Source organism: Convolutriloba macropyga, chromosome 15 (assembly GCF_964194025.1).
Source record: "Convolutriloba macropyga chromosome 15, txConMacr16.3, whole genome shotgun sequence".
NCBI classification, from domain to species: domain Eukaryota; kingdom Metazoa; phylum Xenacoelomorpha; order Acoela; family Convolutidae; genus Convolutriloba; species Convolutriloba macropyga.
Window position 1 is genome coordinate 43,949,171 of NC_134482.1, and position 17,589 is coordinate 43,966,759.

Sequence of the window (17,589 nt, forward strand, 5' to 3'; positions counted from 1 at the left end):
GAGTGAAGGAAGGCAAGTACTGCGATTCCCCAAAAGAAAATGGTTTGGCGTTAATGCATCTAAATCGTTGGCATCGGAACTTACGGAAGTCAATGGGCGGTTGTTTAGTGACTGTTCCACCAGACAGAAAGTAGTGAGGAGTATTTCGTCCGTAAGCCGACGATTGCCAAGGATTGCGTAAAGTGTTCGCTTGAAACTCCGAACTAGCCTTTCCCAAACACCTCCGTGGTGCGGTGCAGCAGGCGGATTAAACTTCCACTTGACTCCCTTTTGTGCCAGCTCCGAAGCAATTTTCTGTTTGTCCAAGTTTAGAAAACATAGCAACAGTTCTTTCTCTGTACCAACAAAGTTAGTGCCGTTGTCGGAACAAATGACCAACGGCATTCCACGACGAGCAATGAAGCGTTCAATACCCATAACACACGAATTTGTATCCATCGAATGTGCAATCTCAACATGAACGGCTCTGGTCGTGAGACAGGTGAGCAGGAAACCCCACCTTTTCTCAGAGGAGCGACGGATCGTGACGTGAAACGGACCAAAGTAGTCTAGACCGACATTCGTAAAGGGCGGACACTGGAAGGCAAGACGTTCGGACGGAAGGTCAGCCATCAAAGGTTGAACAGGCTTAGTGCTTCGTTTTCTGCAAAGGACACAATTAAAACGAATCGAAAGGAAGATAGAACGAAGCTTCAGAACAGCATACTGCTGTTGGACAAGTGCGCGAAGATAATCGTTACCTTCATGATGATTTTTGAGGTGCATATGGCGTAAGAAAACGTACACCAGTGGATGTCGACCGTCGAGGATTATGGGGTGCTTCAAATTGAACTCCAGGTCAGCGAAGCGCTTAATTCGGCCACTAGAACGGAGCAGGCCACCAGGCCCGACAAACGGCGAATAAGCAGCAATAGGGCTTCTTTTACTGATTTTCTTTGAACTGCGGAGTTGCATAAGCTCAATGGGGAAAGACTCTGCTTGTGTAAGAAGCTGCAATTTCTTTTCTGCTGCGGTAATTTCCTCGGGTTCTACTATTTTTCCATCTACAGATCGGTAGGTGGCGTGTCGTGGAAGAATACGTAGGACATACGCAACGATTCGAAGAAGTTTTGGATACGAACTGTATTTGCGCAGATGAATGCTGAAATCAGGATTTAAAGAGTTGGACTGTAGGGCTGAGCAGTTCTCCAAAGGGTTGGGATTAGCTGCTTGACGCTTCAACTTGATGTTTGACACCACTTCGGAGCCCGGGCGAAATGGAAAGTCAGATGTACGAAGAAAATCAGGACCACGTAACCAAGCGCTGTTCTGCAACGCCTCCGAGGACAATCCCCTCGTGCCGGCATCGGCCGGGTTGTTCTGCGTTGCCACGTGATGCCATTGATCGACCGTTGTTCCCTCTAGAATCTCGGAGACACGATTTGCGACAAATATGGGCTGTTTCTCTAGAGAATTCAACCACTGAAGGACTGTGGTACTATCTGTCCACATGAACGTGCGTTGAATCTGAATGGTGAGCGCCTCGCAAATTTCTAATCTGAGGCGGGATACCAGCAAAGCCGCTTGGAGTTCGAGTTTAGGAACGGTGAGCACTTTCATCGGAGCTACCCGTGCCTTTCCAATGACGAAGGCTAGTTCTGTTCTTTTTCCGTTGTCTGAGGAATTCACGAGAGCACGCAAAAACGCAACTGCGCTGAACACCTCCTGTGAACTGTCACCAAAGACATGTAATTCCAAGTGCTCGAACGAACCGGAGAAGTAGCTCCTAGGTATTTTCATTAGCCCAAGTTTTGGTAATTCTGCGCTCCAGGACTCGAAGCGCTCAATCATTTCCTTTGGGAGTACATCATCCCAGCTCTGACCGTGAAGTCGCCAGACATCTTTGAGGAGGAGCCGCGCTTTCACAAAAAAGGGGAAACAAGACCAATTGGGTCAAATATTTTTGATACAAGACTCAATACCAGCCTTTGTGTAACAGCTTTCGAGGCATCACATATTGTTCCGCGGCTTACAACTAGTGTGTCATTTACATGATCCCACTTCAAACCTAGAACGTGGGATGATGACTCCTCTTTTGATGCGCCTATTTCATTTGGAGCCTATTCAACTGATTTGTCCTCCAGCTCCTCGAGGAGGCCAGGGACATTGCTGATGAACTTAGTCAGCTTGAAACCTCCCCTGTTCAGTAATTCGATCAAATCGCGCGATATTTTTTGTACTATGATGGGTGACTCCATTGAGTCAAGGTAATCATCCATATAAAACTTCTGGCTAACGGCTTGCGCCGCCTCGGGAAAATCTGAATTATTGTCTCTCGCGGTACGCAGTAACGCATAATTAGCGCAAGTTGGTGAATCTTTTGCGCCGAATATGTGTCTTGTGTACTGGTATACCTCAATGTTCCTTGAGGGATCTTCCCGCCAAAGGAAACGCAAAACCGACTGTTCCGCTGGCAAAACACCTACTTGTAAGAACATACCCTCAATATCAGCGGAAACAGCGAATTGATGCTGACGAAAGCGCATCAGAGTGTGGATTAGTCTCTGCAACAGATCTGGACCGGTGAGTAATACACTGTTCAAAGATATACCCCGAAGCTTTGAAGCACCGTTCAACACCCTACGAACTTTTTCTGGCTTGTTAGGGTTTACAACCGGGTGATGAGGTAGGTACCATTCTCTTCCGGCGCAGTGTTTGTCGTCTCGGCTTTCCACTTTGATAACATATCCTTTATCGAGATCGTCTTGAATTGTCTGTGCATAACGCTTGTACAAAACGGGATCTTTATCTATTCTCTTTTCCAATGATTTGAACTGCACCATTGCTGAAAAAAAATTGTTGGGGAGTTTTGCTTCGTCTGAAGACCAAAGCATGCCTACATGATATCGGCCCTCATTGTGTACGGTGGATTGTTCGAGGATCGCAGTTGCTCGATGGTCAGATGCTGAACGGGGATCGACCTGCTTGACAGCCCCATATGACTCCATGTCATACCAGGATTTTATTTGGGTTGCTAACTCCGAATCTTGTTTAGCTACTGCCTTGAAACAAGTAGAAACCAGACCAGATGAAGATGGCAACGGACCGCTTAATACCCATCCCAACGGTAAGCGAACGGCAACGGGTGAGGATTTTGATTCGGTTTCAAAATACTCGATCGGGCGGATGGCGTGGTAAGCGTCTTGGCCTAGTATCATCTCGACGTTTGCGTAGTCATACGTCTTGTTCGGTAACACGCTTAAGTGAGGATACTTTTCTTGAATAGCAGTATTATCAATAATGTCGGAACCTACTCGTAAATTTGTTTTTACATAAGGGAGTAGATCAAACGGAGAGCAAGTGTCTTCACCTATTGGTTGGACAGTAACCTGTACAGATTCCGTTGTTATAGTTTCTTGAGTATTTATGCCATTCACGGTCAGCTTTAATGGGGTACCCTTCAATTGAAGACGACTAGCGAGCTCACTGGATATCCAAGAGTGACTACAAGCTGTGTCACAGAGAACAAGTGCTCTAGTGCGTACATCTGAGGGACTTAAAAGATCGACTTCAAGAACCTGAAGAAGCCCTTTTACATCAGTTATTGAAGTGAGTCCCGAGGAACTAGCCGTTCCCATAGACTTTGCATTTTCAACTGTATTTGATGACGTTTTTGTGGAGTTTACTTTAGTCAGCGTGGCAACGTTGCTTTTCTTCTCAGTGCTTACGGGAAAAACGCGTTCTGCCCTGTGAAGTAATGTGTTATGAGTGCTTCGACAGCCCTCAATAGTGCATTTTCGTTGACGTGGACATGTTCGGAATGAGTGCTTGCCGTCCAAGCACGAGAAACAAAGTTGGTTTTCTGCAGCAATCTTAGCACGCTGCGTAGGAGTCTTTTCCTTGAAAGATTGACATCGCCAAATGGGATGTTGACATTTGCAAAGGGCGCAGGGCAATTGATCATTTTTTGCACTCTGGGAAGCTTTACTGGAGATATGTTGTTTTGCATTTGCATTAGCAGTAAAGACTTTTGAGGAGACTTTTGTTTTTGTTACACTTATGTTACCATTATCCTCGTGTTTTCCCTTGAAAGAGATTGCTTTCATGCGCTCATGAGCTTCTGCTTTCTCTTTCAGCCAATCGTTAAAATCTAACATGGTTGGCCTCAACCACTCTTTCTTCACGGTGTGCATTGACCAAGATTCTTTTAAATTTGGTGGAAGCTTTTGAACTGCCTGGTTTAAGAGGGACGAGCTACGAAGATCTGTGTCATATGACAATGACCTGAATACGCCAACGAGACTTGAGACTACAGTAGCAAAGCTGATTATACTGTCTGAGTTGTGCATTTTTACTGGTGGATAGCTTGACAATTTATCAAGATGCGCAGTTACCACTGCCTGTGGCTGTCCGAACTTACGCTCAAGCGTTTTCAATGCATCTCTGTACATTGAACCACAATAAGCAAATTCCGCAATTGCAGCCTTTGCTTTCCCTGTTACCAATGTTTTCAGTACGTTAGCTTAACCTCATCACTCAATGTCTGCGAATCAATCGCACTACTAAATTGGCCGTACCATTCGTGCCATTGAAGGGGGTCGGCGTTGTATTGAGAAAGTTTCCACTCGGGTAGGGGATCTCTCTTGCTGAAGCTAAGTAACTCGGCAAGATCTTTTACTGTTACTTGTTGAGATGTTGAAGAGTGCGGCAAACAAGGATGTTGCATGGGTAGTGGATTTCGAGAGTAAGGCAGCGAGGATGAAACGGGGGGATATCCCGGTAGGAATGGTGCTGTTTGCAGCGCCTGGTTATCTACTATTGCACTGGAAATTGGATTATGGTAGTACGTTGTACCACCTACGGTGCTTACTGAAACAGGTACGCTTGCCGTGACATTAACATTGGACCTCTGCGGAGCGATCAGGAAAACATTTGATTTGGTGTTTGATGGAACATTAGCGAGGGTCCATGTATTCAAGTTAGGCCTGTAGTGACTGTGTGGTATTGCTAAAGCCTAGTTGTGGAGTGGGCTTGCCGAAGCTGCAGGCAAATTTGCTTCTAATTGCGCTGCCAAGTGGTTGAGTTGAGCGTCGGCCGGGAAAGCACTATCTTGATTATGTTGAGGGGTGTATGCTGCTGTGGAAAAATCATGAGCTGGAGATGAAGTTTGTAAATTTCCGGTGTTTTGCGGCTGGTTCGCGTATGCATTGCCTTTCAGAGACAAGCTAGGTTGATTTGTTTGAAAAAACAAACCACGGTAGTAAGCAGATTCTTGATCAGCAAGAGACTGCCAGAACTGCAGTGTATTGTTCGGCAGGCCTTCGTTTTGATTGTTTACTTCGGAGATCGGATTATTGAGTTCAGGCTTTTCGCTGCCTTGATTGATTTGCTGGATAAGATCATCATTTCCAATCAGATCTGACGGTTGAGAAATCAATTGTGGTAAATGCTGTTGGTTTTGATCGTTCATTTCTGATCGATGGTTCTCAAAAGTATGATTCTCGACAGTATTACCCTGTTCTTGGACAATAGAGTTACTATTTTGTGCATCTGCTGCCGCGGAAGAAATAGCTTGATCGAAACAAGCGCTGGATTTTTTCTGTTTGCGCGTCAAGATGGCTGTTTTTTGACTACCAACTGACTCAACCCAATCTTTGACGCGATTTTCGCTCTTTGTTGAGTAGATACTGCCATGTTTTGAGGAGCTATTAGTGGCGGTCTCTAAAAGCAAAGATTCATCGTCCATTAAGTTGACTTCCTGCATTTTAGCTTCAACGAGACGTTTTCGATTTTCCTCGTGCATTTTCTCGAGGTCTATTTGACGTTTCTTAGAAAACAATTCTATCTCATGTCTTCTCTCAGCCATTTCACGTTCTCTCTCTGCCATCTCAATTTCATACTCTCTTTCAGCTATTCGAGCAGCCGCTTTGTTTTCTTCCTCCACTTCTTCTCGTCTAATTTTTGCTAATATGAAATCTTTTCTGCAAGCCGTTGAAGCCTTCGAAGAGGTACTAGCAGACAAGGATTTGTGGGATCTTTGAGAGCTCCTTTTGAATTTTCGTTGCCCTGAATGGAGTCTATATAGTCTCGGGCATTTTCCATATACTCATCGTGTCTTTTATTCACAACTGCCAGCCATTCTTCTAATTCCGACTGCAGTTTCTCTGCTTGTTCAGTCTTAGCTGCAAGGCCTATCAGGTTATCATTTTTTGCTATACAAGTTTCGAGTAGGTCTTTGCATTTGGTAACAAAACTTTCTACACTCACTCGCCTCGCTTTTTCGTAGATAGCGTCGTCAATGCTTTCGTAAAGTTTGCACAACTCTTTCTCAATCTTGGCCCTTGCATCATACGCCTTAGAAACTTTGCTTGTAAAGGGATTTGACATAATGGGAGGAAGGATACAACAATAGAATAACTTACAGATTTGGTGTACAAACAAAAAGGAAAGATGAAACAATATTTAACCTGGTCTGCGAAATTGGGATTTTAGGACAACAGTTTAGGAGATAGAACAAATTGGGAGATAGAACAAAGTGATCAATAATTGGACAATTCTAGTGACAGGGGAAATAGAGGGTGGGGCGTAACTCGAGGAACGGGAGATTGGGAGGGGAGAATGACCGAGTCTCAATTACTATAGTTTCTATAACCCCTGTAGTTTAAACTGGGGACACAGAACACATAATCTTTTGAGACTCAGAGAGCAAAACCCCAAAGCGTAATAGGAATATAATATCCGCGCGCAAGAGGAGGAGCGGAAACGGTCGCAGCGAGCGACGAAACGGGAAAAACGGTGGAGCGGCGGATGCGATAATTGAAAACCTTGACAAAGTGAGTGGTGCCAATCGAACGACACTAAAATAATCAAGCAACGAAAGCAGGACACGACGTAGCGACTGAGTCCTACAACTAACAAGCTCTATAACCCCTGTAGTTAAACTGAGGTCACCGAGCCGGAAAGAAATAGGACTCAGTGGAGACTCGAAGTTAACGCCGCTTCAGCGGCGAGTTTATTCTTTTTGGCTCTACGGCGTCGTTTATTGAGTTTGCTATGACGAGTTTTCTTAAGCAAACGCCGAAGTGATTCCTGATGCGTTAAAATTAATGTTAACGATTTAAGTTCTAAATGAACTTTCTGGTGCAATTGATAGTACTCTTTTACTAATTTTGGATCTTTCTGTTTCCGCTTTGACACTAGGTCAATCAGTACATGGATAGTCAAAACGTCTGTTTGCTTATGAAAACCAAAGATATTTGGTGCTCCGTTTCGTGGGCAATAAACTATAGCTTTCAAACGAGTTTGGTAACTTTCTAGCACTTTAGAAAGTTCGGAAAACGCTAGTGCTCGAAAATTATTCGTTCGGTGAGAGGTCAGCGAATTGTTTATAGCGTCGTGCCAGATTATGACATCAGTTTTGTGCCGGAAGACGTTATCCAACTGATATTGTACCGTTTTTGTTTCGTTAACAGCAAAAGGATTCAAGCTTAATCCCGGAAGTGAAAATACAGTGCTTTTATACCGCTTTTGGGTGCCTTTTGGTAGACTATTGATGGCGTGGAACAGCGAACTAGCACCCAAAATGAATACCATAAGCTCGCATCAACGTGTATTTACCGTATCGGGACAAAAACTACGAACCTTTCTTGTTTTTTGATGTTTTTTTTGAGAATTTTTCTCAAAAATCGGTAAAATCGACAATTTTCAAAAATTTGGTCAAAATTCAAATTTTTTGTTGAATACCTGTATTATACTGTTACCCCAACTACACTGAACAATAATTTATCAGTTTATCAAAAATTTGACCAAATTTTTGATTTTTCAAATTTTCGACCTAAAAATAGCAAAAAAATTCGATAAATTTATCGAATTTTTTTGAAAGCTGGTTTTTCAAGTTCCTACACCTTCATTACGTTCGACCAATATCAATTTATCAGTTACGAGTGAGTTTAATTTTTTTGAATATAACCAGTTTTTTTTTAAAGTTTTTACGAGTTTTTTCGTCAATTTTCGGTCACATTGGCCTTTTCTGGTGAAATCCGTCTTTTTCTAACCCAAATTGTCTCGGTCTTACAGTTTTTGTGATGCTCGGTTGCACTGCCCCGAAGACCACGTCAGGATGTTCCAGTCACCCGATTTGCATGTAAAAATGATGACTGAAACCACCTCTCTCACTTTTTGGGCTGGGAAGCCGACTCTTCACAAGTGTTCACAAGTCCAGTTGTTGTTGTGCTCCCTGACTTTTTCTCTCGGTGGACCAAAATGTCCGCTCTCGTTGCGATAACTTTCAAAAAGGATCAATAATCGAAGTCCTTATAAAAAAAACTAATAAGATTTCAAGACTTAATTTCTTGAGATTAGCAATGTATCGGTACAAAGTCGATATAGCAAGCAAAATCCTGTTTCGGTACAGGAAATCCAAATTTTTTGTATTTCACAACGTATAAGATTCAACGTATAAGACTCAACACCTATAAGACTGATAAGACTGATAAGACTCAACGTAAGAGAAAAACGTACGTAAGATTTACATCCGACAACTAGCAAGGTTGTTGGCCAAACGTAATTGATGCTCTTTTCAAGGTCGGAATAGGTCAAAAATGCTATTAATTTGACCTCTGGATTACATCTATATCAAAAAAAAGAGATTTGGTCCCACCGGGATTCGAACCGCAACCTCTAGATTAAGGGCCCTAGGTCCTAACCATTAGGCTATTTCCCAGTTGGAACAATCTGTGCGAACGCACAATTAATATGCTCTTTCATTTACGCTTACACGCAATTGCGTCAGCAACAAGTCCTGACATAAAAGTCAAAGAATTTTCAATGTCTAAACATAAAACTAAGCCGCGAAAAGACTGTGAATGAGCTTGAAAAACCTTTCGGCAAAAAAATCTGCTCAAAAAGTGGGAAAAAAGCTGGAGGAGTCGAATTACGCATTCCATTAGGCCTCCGCTGACCACTCAATGAATAAACTGAGTCAGCTAATTAAATATACGAGTCATTTTGATAAAATAACATCGAGTCATTTTTAAAAAAAAGAATATCCGGAAAATATCTGAAAAAACTCAATCCCAAGCAAGTTGCGCCACTGAAACCACATTACGACAGCTAATTTTGATGAACGTTATATGAAATATAGGTTCTCAAATTTCATGTCGACTTCAGAAATTTAAGTCTGTTATAATCGTCTCAAACAGTTCAAGCATGAACAACTAAAATGCAAAATCTAATATTTGAAAAACCACTAATTGTAGACAAAAAGAGGAGCACAAGTCCTGACATAAAAGTTAAAGAATTTTCAATGTCTAAACATAAAACTAAGCTGCGAAAAGACTGTGAATGAGTTTGAAAAACCTTTCAGCAAAAAAAGTCTGCTCGACAAGTGGAAAACATAGCTGGAGGAGTCGAAGTAAGCATTCAATTAGGCCCCCGCTAACCACTTAATGAATAAACTGAGTCAGCTAACTAAATATACAAGTCATTTTGAAAAAATAACATAAGAAAAATAGCATGAGAACGGCCAAAAAGAATATCCGGAAAAATGTCTGATAAAACTCAATCCCAAGCAAGTTGCGCCACTGAAACCACTGTTGCCAGAGCAAATCGCAACACAATTAATCTTCAACTATAAGCCTTCAATATAATAATCAAAAGAAACGCTATATACAGAAAAAACCGAAGAAAAGGGAAGAAAAAGAGAAAATCAGAGAAAAATGTTTCATAAAATTAGTAAAAGTGTAACTCCAGAAAAGATGAAATGCTAGCTTTCGATTGTTTTTCTGGAAATTTTTAATAATTTTTCTGCTTGATCAGTGCGCTACACAACTCTAGTCACGAAAATGCTCAACACTGTTAAAAATTGCGAACAACAAAAATCGGAAAGAAAATAGGAGTTCAATTAAACTATTTTTTGCAGGAAAGGTTGCGACGTATTAAAACTTGAGCTGTCCAGTTTTGGTAGCATTATCTATCTAAATAGCGAACGAAAAACTGCTGCCAAATGCTTAATCCAGAAGAATTAGGCAAACGATAATGACGAATAAGCAAAGGTTTGATTAAATTTACCCATCCTTCTTGAAGAAACACGTATCAAAATAAAATTTACCAAATGGAAAGACCAAGTATATCATTTAAAAAACTGATGTCAACCAGGATCCCCAAAGGTTTAAAACGGAAATGGAACAAAGTTACAAAAAATATCCAACGGTGCAAAAGGGCTAAAGAGCTCAAAATGGCGCCAAAAGAGCTCAAAATGGCGCCAACGCATTAATACTTGTTGAGTTTTTCTAGACAAATACAGTTAATCGATAAAGTTAAGCTAAAACTGAAAAAACTGCCTCGAAAAAACCGCAACAGATCAAAAAAAATTCGCAACTACTTTTCTCTCTCTCTCTCTCTCACACACACAATAATGCATTAGCAAAAAAAACACTCTAAATATTTCCTCTGCTTTTGACTTTTGAACAGCATTTTGACCTAAACACTTCTTTTCGCGTGCGTCATTTGACTTCCTCTAAAACACAACCTCTAATATAGAAGTTACCTATTAAAAAAGAGTCGTAAGAGCAGTAAAGAAACTTATAGTCTAATTATTGAACAAACAAACCATTAGCAAAAAGGCAGCGTTTTGTTCTAGCACTGTTTTTTGACTCAACTTTCAAAAACTTTCATTACTTGCTTAATCGCTTCTGGTTTCCGCGTGACTAAAAGAGATCCGGCGAATGCGGTTAAAAATTTTTTTCACCGCTATAAACCGCAAAAAATCACCGCATTCAACGCTAAGAGATGCGGGCGCTTTGCGGTGAAAAGAGTGCTTTGCGGGCACTTTTTCACCGCTATTCACCGCTAATATTACATTATTTTTTGACCAAATCTCGAACCGGGTTTGAATCGTAATGTTTCTTCGAATTTTTGAAACGTGGCTTGCTGAAGGAAACATGTCCAACTGTTGTTGTTGTTGTTGTTGTTTTCTTCTTTTCCTGTTGCTACTTGTTGTTGGGTCGAACTCATTAGCGACTGCAGTTGCAATTGGAATTAGCATAGATGTGGTTGCAGTGTTACTAATCCACATTGAGAGACACCAGCCAATCAACATGAAGCTAAGAAGCACCATCGCTTTGTTGCTCCCGAAGGCTTTCAAAGTCGCTGAAACAAAAGCTCAGTTGAATCACTCGATAAATAACTAATCTTATTACATATTCTGTATTATTTTGATGTCGTTAGATCAATAGATGTTCAATTGAATCGGTTAGATGACAAGTATCTGTAAGTGGTGTTTCAGATAACTCAACACTGGAATCGTGAATACACGGATACCTTAATTTTGTGAGTTTGTGAAAAATACGAAGAAATTATTCTGAAATTCTGGCGCAATTTCAACCCGGGTTGACCTTTCTTGGCAACCAGATCCAAGAACCATACATGGTTCCATAAAGGCCATGAAAAAAATCCTGCATGATGTTGCCATGGTTACCATATATGGCTTGAATGTGGCTGCCAGGAAAGGTTTATGGTGGTCAATCCAGCAACAATGGAGAAGCTAGCTGACCATGGTCAAGGAATAACCGGAAAAGAATTTTGGAAGCTCACGATAGTCATAAAACTTCCATTTATGAAAAAATTTTAGTCAGAACTTTCACTTACTTACTACAACGCTGTAAGTTTTACCAACGTTTTATAACTTTTTCATTATAAGTCAATGCTCTGTAATTTGGAAGATCTATGACTAATTTTTGTGAAACCGGAATAATCTTCATTTCACCTTTTATCACTGATTCGACACAAAAACGGTGAAAATTTTTTAAGCGTTAATATTACCCTGAAACTAGACGTGGCCTGTTTTCACGCATTTTGAAAGCATTGCAAAAAAACTCAGTTTGTCCTTCGAAATCATGTTGATCAAAGTAAAACATTTTTTTAAAATGGTGAAATTACTTATTTTTAATATACTATATGCTTTTTGATCATATTTGATTTGGAGCAGTTTGGGACTATAAATGTTTGCGATTTGTTGAGGTTACATAATATGGTTGGAACACGTTTGCAATAAAATATGCAGTCTGCTTAATATAACGAAACTTGACAGATTATTAGATGAAATTAAATATAAAATCATTTTATGAAATTCTTAAGCACTTGCAGCAACGTCCAGTTATACTTTCGGGTATTCAGAACTGGGTATAAATCAAACTATGACCGGATCGCCTGCACACACAGACGTGCTATCATACCTTTTCTGCGGTTATTAAAAACCTCAACTACAACAGGGTATAATTTCTGCAGATCAGCAAAATGTTTCAGTCATTTAATTAAGAAAGTTCAACGGCCTAATCTTATAACAAAATTCACAACAAAATTTCATTCATGGATAGGTGCGTTTTTTTTTCAAATTGCATTAAAGTTGAAATGAACCTTCTGTGATCGGAGCTCGTTGAAAAGGCCTACAATTTTGGATTTAAAAGATTCTGTGCGAGATTAAAAAAGAATTCAGGGAGATAGCACAATACGAAGGCCAAAAAGTGATGCTTATTTCTCATTTATAATAATTTAACTCAATTTATTGATATTCAAGATTTCCGTTATGCTCTTTCGCAACAAGTTGCCAGACACGCCAGTAAATAGATTAGAACTTATAAAAAATTGTGCAAATTTAGCAAAATGTCGAAAAACGACGGAAAATTTTGTGTAAAAAGACAAACATCCCAAATTATTGAGAAATTTTCATCACGTAAGATTCTTTAAACTCCTGTCAATAATGCTTTTTTTTCAAAGATATTTCATAAAGACCTCAGAACGGAAATAGTGTATTGCATTGCAAAATTGACCTTTTTTCTCAATCATACCGTTCATACAACCGGCAGAATTTTTGGTTTTGGGGTAAGTGATTCAATTTTTAAAACTAACCTAGTGCTACTCGCTTGTGAACGTTCCAATGTTCGATAGAAACAGCAAAAGCCAGTCCTCCAAACACTAAGACATTTATATCTTTGAAATATTGGACGGCCACTTTATCGGCTTCGGCAACCTCAAGCACAGGGAAAAATATGAGGGGTAGGAGGGCTGTAACTGCCAGAGGAAGAATTTCCAACATCCAGAAACACGACATTAACAGGACCACTATTGCACATTTTGCTTCTGGCTGCGACAGTAGCAGGCCTAAATAGAAATTACCGCAGTACAAATTTATACGCAGTTTTTGTTCGAATTTCGCTGAATGCGCACATGTTTGCACTATTCACCGCATTGTAGCTCACTTTGGACACTTGCAGCTCATTTCTTACTTTTCTTACCATTTTGTTCTCAGGTTGGGGACTTAAACGTGGCGCCAGTTTTGGGGAAAATTGCGCACAAAAAATGCACAGCAAAGAAAACTCGTATCTTGCTTGTTCGACCTAATATGACACAGATGATTGGCGGGTCTAAGATAAAACCCCCCACGGAAAAACCCCCACATTTGTTTATAATAGTAAATAACGCTCCGAGGAAAAAATGTTCTATATCGTTGCAAAATTGCAAGCTCTGGATTTTGTTAAATATTTTGAGGAAGTACATATTGGTCGTCTCAATAGGATTGGGAGTACACAAAAACCACGCTGTTATCTCATACTGTATAATGTGTATCATTGCACGATTGAACACCTACCGAGAACTAACAATGCGATAGAAGGTATCAATAGAGGTTTTGAAGCGATCATTTAAATTGGCCAGCCCGATGTTTGGAAAATCTCGGAGGCGTATCTAGACAACAACTGTTTCAAGAAAATTTACTTCAAATACATCATTTTGAGAAACTGTTGAAGTCTTTTGCTTTTGATTTGTGTAATTGCGTTGTAATATAATTCATTTAATTTAATTTAATTGATGCTACACCTTTTGACAATCAATTGGTGTTTATGTGCAAAGTTTTTTCCTTAGGGGATTGTTTCCGTGGGCTTTTTTTTCCTATTTAAATCCGGGCAGGGAATTCTTTTAGTGGGTTTTTTCCGAAACAGAGGATTGGCATTGAATGAGCACATGAAGTTCCAACCAATCAGAGTTAGATAATCTATTGCCACTCAATGTAGCCGAACAATTTCTGGTACTTACGTATATTATAATAAAAGAAGAAAAACCCAAAGAGCATATTGAGGCCACTCTTCTTTCAAAAATTAGTCTTATTTGGTTTGCAGTTTAAATTTTGATTTTGATTTCTTAATTGCACACTACTCAGCTTCTAAAATGAATGCTTTTTACGCTCAATTTTATAGCATTCTACTTTACAAAAATAGCTGAAAGTTAATAGGGTCGCTTTATTGAAATTGGTTACCCTATTGCACCAAAACTTAATGATTGACTTATCGGTTTAAACAGTTTCCTTAGGTTTTGTAAAACAGAACAAATCTCGAAACGTAAAAATTATATCAAAAATATAGAAGGACACCTGCTAAACAAGAGTCCAAACAGTTAAACTAGAATTTTAGAGATATCTGAGTTGATATTCAGACAAAATGGGCTTTCGGAGCCAATAAAATCCCGTGAATCGGAGAATAGCATCAGAAGTAGCATTGAAATTGCAAATAATTTTGGCTTTAAAATAATGAAAATTATTATTATCTTGTATCAACGCATGATCTCGAGAACAAAATAAGATGGTTTTTGCCACAGAAGTGCTTTCAGAAGCAGTGGTAAAAAGCAGATACTATCCAAAATTGACAAAAGAAATTACATACAACTATCCAAAGACCCTTGATGTTAAAACCTTCTATACCAGTAAATGTTTCTAAAAATATATTAGAACGCAGCTGGGAGTTAAAGAGAGCTAAATAAATGCTTCGGACTCAAACAACATGAAATTGACAGATTATTAGAAAAAAATTGAAGATAAATGTAAAATTAATATTCTGAGTTGTTAATTTCCTCTACTGATGGCGTGAAATATAAGTGCTTTTGCAAAACCAAAACAATTTACGTTACGGAACTAGCAAAAAACTTATTTGGAATCAGCGGATAAGCAAAAAAAGCAAAAAGGACAAACAGTGCACAAATCTAACAAAATGCATATGTCACCAACAAATTGCTAGAAACTTTGCAAGTTAAGTTTTACGAGTCAGAGATGCGTCGCTGAAATCTACCCAGTAAATGGAGATTAAATATCAAATTTATTTCTTTTCAATTGATATCAAAAATTAAAAATAGAGAAATACAAAAAATGTTTTGAAGAATTGAACACTTTTAATAGTCAAGAAAACTTGTTTTTGAGGTTTTAAGTACGATTACATATACCTCGAGATAAAGAGGCAAAAAATTCGGGTGTCAATAGATTTTCTATAAACTGTATTTAACATCTATTGAAGACGCATTTGAATTCACGTGTTTCCAAGAAATTAGTGTTCCATTGTTTTGGAAACTCTTGGAAAAAAATTTTCAATGTCAATTTTCCAAAAAAGACTGATCACCAATACGCTTTTATTTCTTTAAATTGTATAAGGAGTGCCCAAATTTAAGCATTTGATGGCAACAATTAGTAATCAATTTTTATGGAAGTTTGATTGGGAGCGTTTCAGAGTACAGAGTATAGAGGTTTGTTATCAACTAACTAATAAACACAGTTGAACAAAAGCTCTGTTCTACGTTACTTTAAACAACAACACTGTTAAAAAACGTCGGGATAAGTAACGTTAGATCCAATTATTGCGCGGCCCGAATGAAAATTTTAAAATATCTGGAAGTATGTTGAGAAGTGTTAATTGAACATTCTTTTTTTCTCAGGATCAAGGGCAGTTCCAAACAGCCTCTCAACTTTTGAAATAACTTTTGCAAACATATTTTGCAAAAATTAATTTCACATTTCTTGACATTTCTAAGGTGTAATTATTAACCCGCGTTGCCATTTCTTAGTAGTCATACAAGGATCATATATGATGTCATACAAATCATAACGCCCGCGTATTTCCTAGTACGATCCTGGTATGACCATCAATAAATCATGCATTATCCTTGTATGATTACAGGGAAATCATATGAACCTAGTATGATCACCAAAAACAATACATCTATTATTCATAATTTTTTTTTACCATTTATATTTTTTTTATTTTTTTTTCGGTAAAGCATCGCCTATGTGATTCCCCGGCATAACTTTTTGATCCGCCAAAATACACTTACGTGCCATATCATCTGCAAAGTCGGGTACTAAATAAAAGGGGAAGTCCAATTAGGTAACTAAAATTTTGATATTCTCTCAAGCCAGTTGATACCAACAAGTGCTCAGTTATAAGAAAATAAAAAATGCCTATAACCTCAAACTCGTTTTCTGAATATGTTTAAATTACAAGGTTATTTTTAGCGCACACAAAGAATCAAATGTGTATTGCAGATGCGATCTAATAGTTTAATAAGTCCTCTGACTACATTATACGAGGATTTGTGGCACCAGTCAATGTTTTATGTATCATATATGATCTTGTTGATTTCCAAGAATTTTCCTCAAATTCTATAAAAAATGAAAAATATACAGTTTTTAGGCTTTGAAGTTTTTAGTATAATCTCTGTATGACTTCTAGGAATTCATCTATGATCCTTGTTTGACTACCATGAGTTCATACAAATCAATTTGACCTAGTATGATTGAAAAGAATCATATATGACCTATAATGACTACTAAGAATTTTGTATGATGAGCAACCCGGGAAATATGCACAAAAGCTCCGAAATAATTTTTGTCTCAGCGAAGGCGGCTCCATTTTCCTCCAAGATTTGAAATTACAAATATTTTTCAAGGATCGGTTCAAAAGGTTTTCAATGATACCAATTTTGTATCTTCCTGGAGAATATATTGATCGGCCAATAATAATTAAAGAAAAGCCAGTGTAGTGTAAAACTCCGAAACCGCTAATTAAATTGCAGGGCTGAAACAAACAGAGTAATTTTTAAATTAGAAAATACGTTTGTTTAACATAAAATAACTACGAAATTTTAAGTAGATTTCAATTTATAACTATATAACTTACCAATTACTAAAACGAACGATGAAATTCCAATAACGAAAAGGAATCTAATAACATCTTGATTCGCATTTCTAAAAGCCGAGAACGCCATCTGAACAATGTAATGTTGCCAGCTAAGTTTCTAAGTACAAAATGTACAAAAGTCGAAACTTAACTTTGCATATGTATAAAGAAGACGAATTTAATCTGCTAATCTGTAAAAGAACTTGAACTTCAAGAGAGATTAAATTTGTATCTCTCTGTTTACATAAAAGATATTTAAATATCACCTTCTCATTTACGTTTCATTTAGAAATAACAACAATTTAATGAAACAAAAATTAATATTTGATGTTGCCATTTGATCTAAGCAAGTTCACACCAAATCAAGTCAAGATAATTTTACCTTAAAAAACATCATAACTAACCTTATCTGTTAAGGTAGATTTGCCTTTCCTTAACTCACCTAAACTAAGACTAACTTAACCTTAACTTTACCTGAAAAGTTAAGGTCTCTAAAAAAGAACCTTAAATTTTACTCTAACTTGACTTGAAGTTACCTTAATTAATTATCCTAACATTACCTTAATTCCCTTAACTTTGCCTTAACCCAGCCAAAAATTTAGGGTAAGTTTGCGTAAGT

General features: G+C 38.5%; 1 protein-coding gene across 1 annotated transcript in view; it reads right to left on the reverse strand.

Annotated features, from left to right (window-relative positions):
- The window catches only part of LOC142354461 (Na(+)/dicarboxylate cotransporter 3-like), a 47,916-nt gene extending 30,751 nt beyond the window's left edge, over window positions 1-17,165 (reverse strand). Inside the window, exons 1-3 of the mRNA XM_075406763.1 lie at window positions 16,971-17,165; window positions 12,886-13,137; window positions 10,929-11,127 (exon numbers count right to left, since the gene is read on the reverse strand). Of these exons, the coding sequence (XP_075262878.1) occupies window positions 10,929-11,127; window positions 12,886-13,137; window positions 16,971-17,058 (539 nt within the window). The 5' untranslated portion in view covers window positions 17,059-17,165. The remainder of the gene's footprint in view (window positions 1-10,928; window positions 11,128-12,885; window positions 13,138-16,970) is intronic.
- Between the last annotated feature and the right edge of the window lie 424 nt (window positions 17,166-17,589).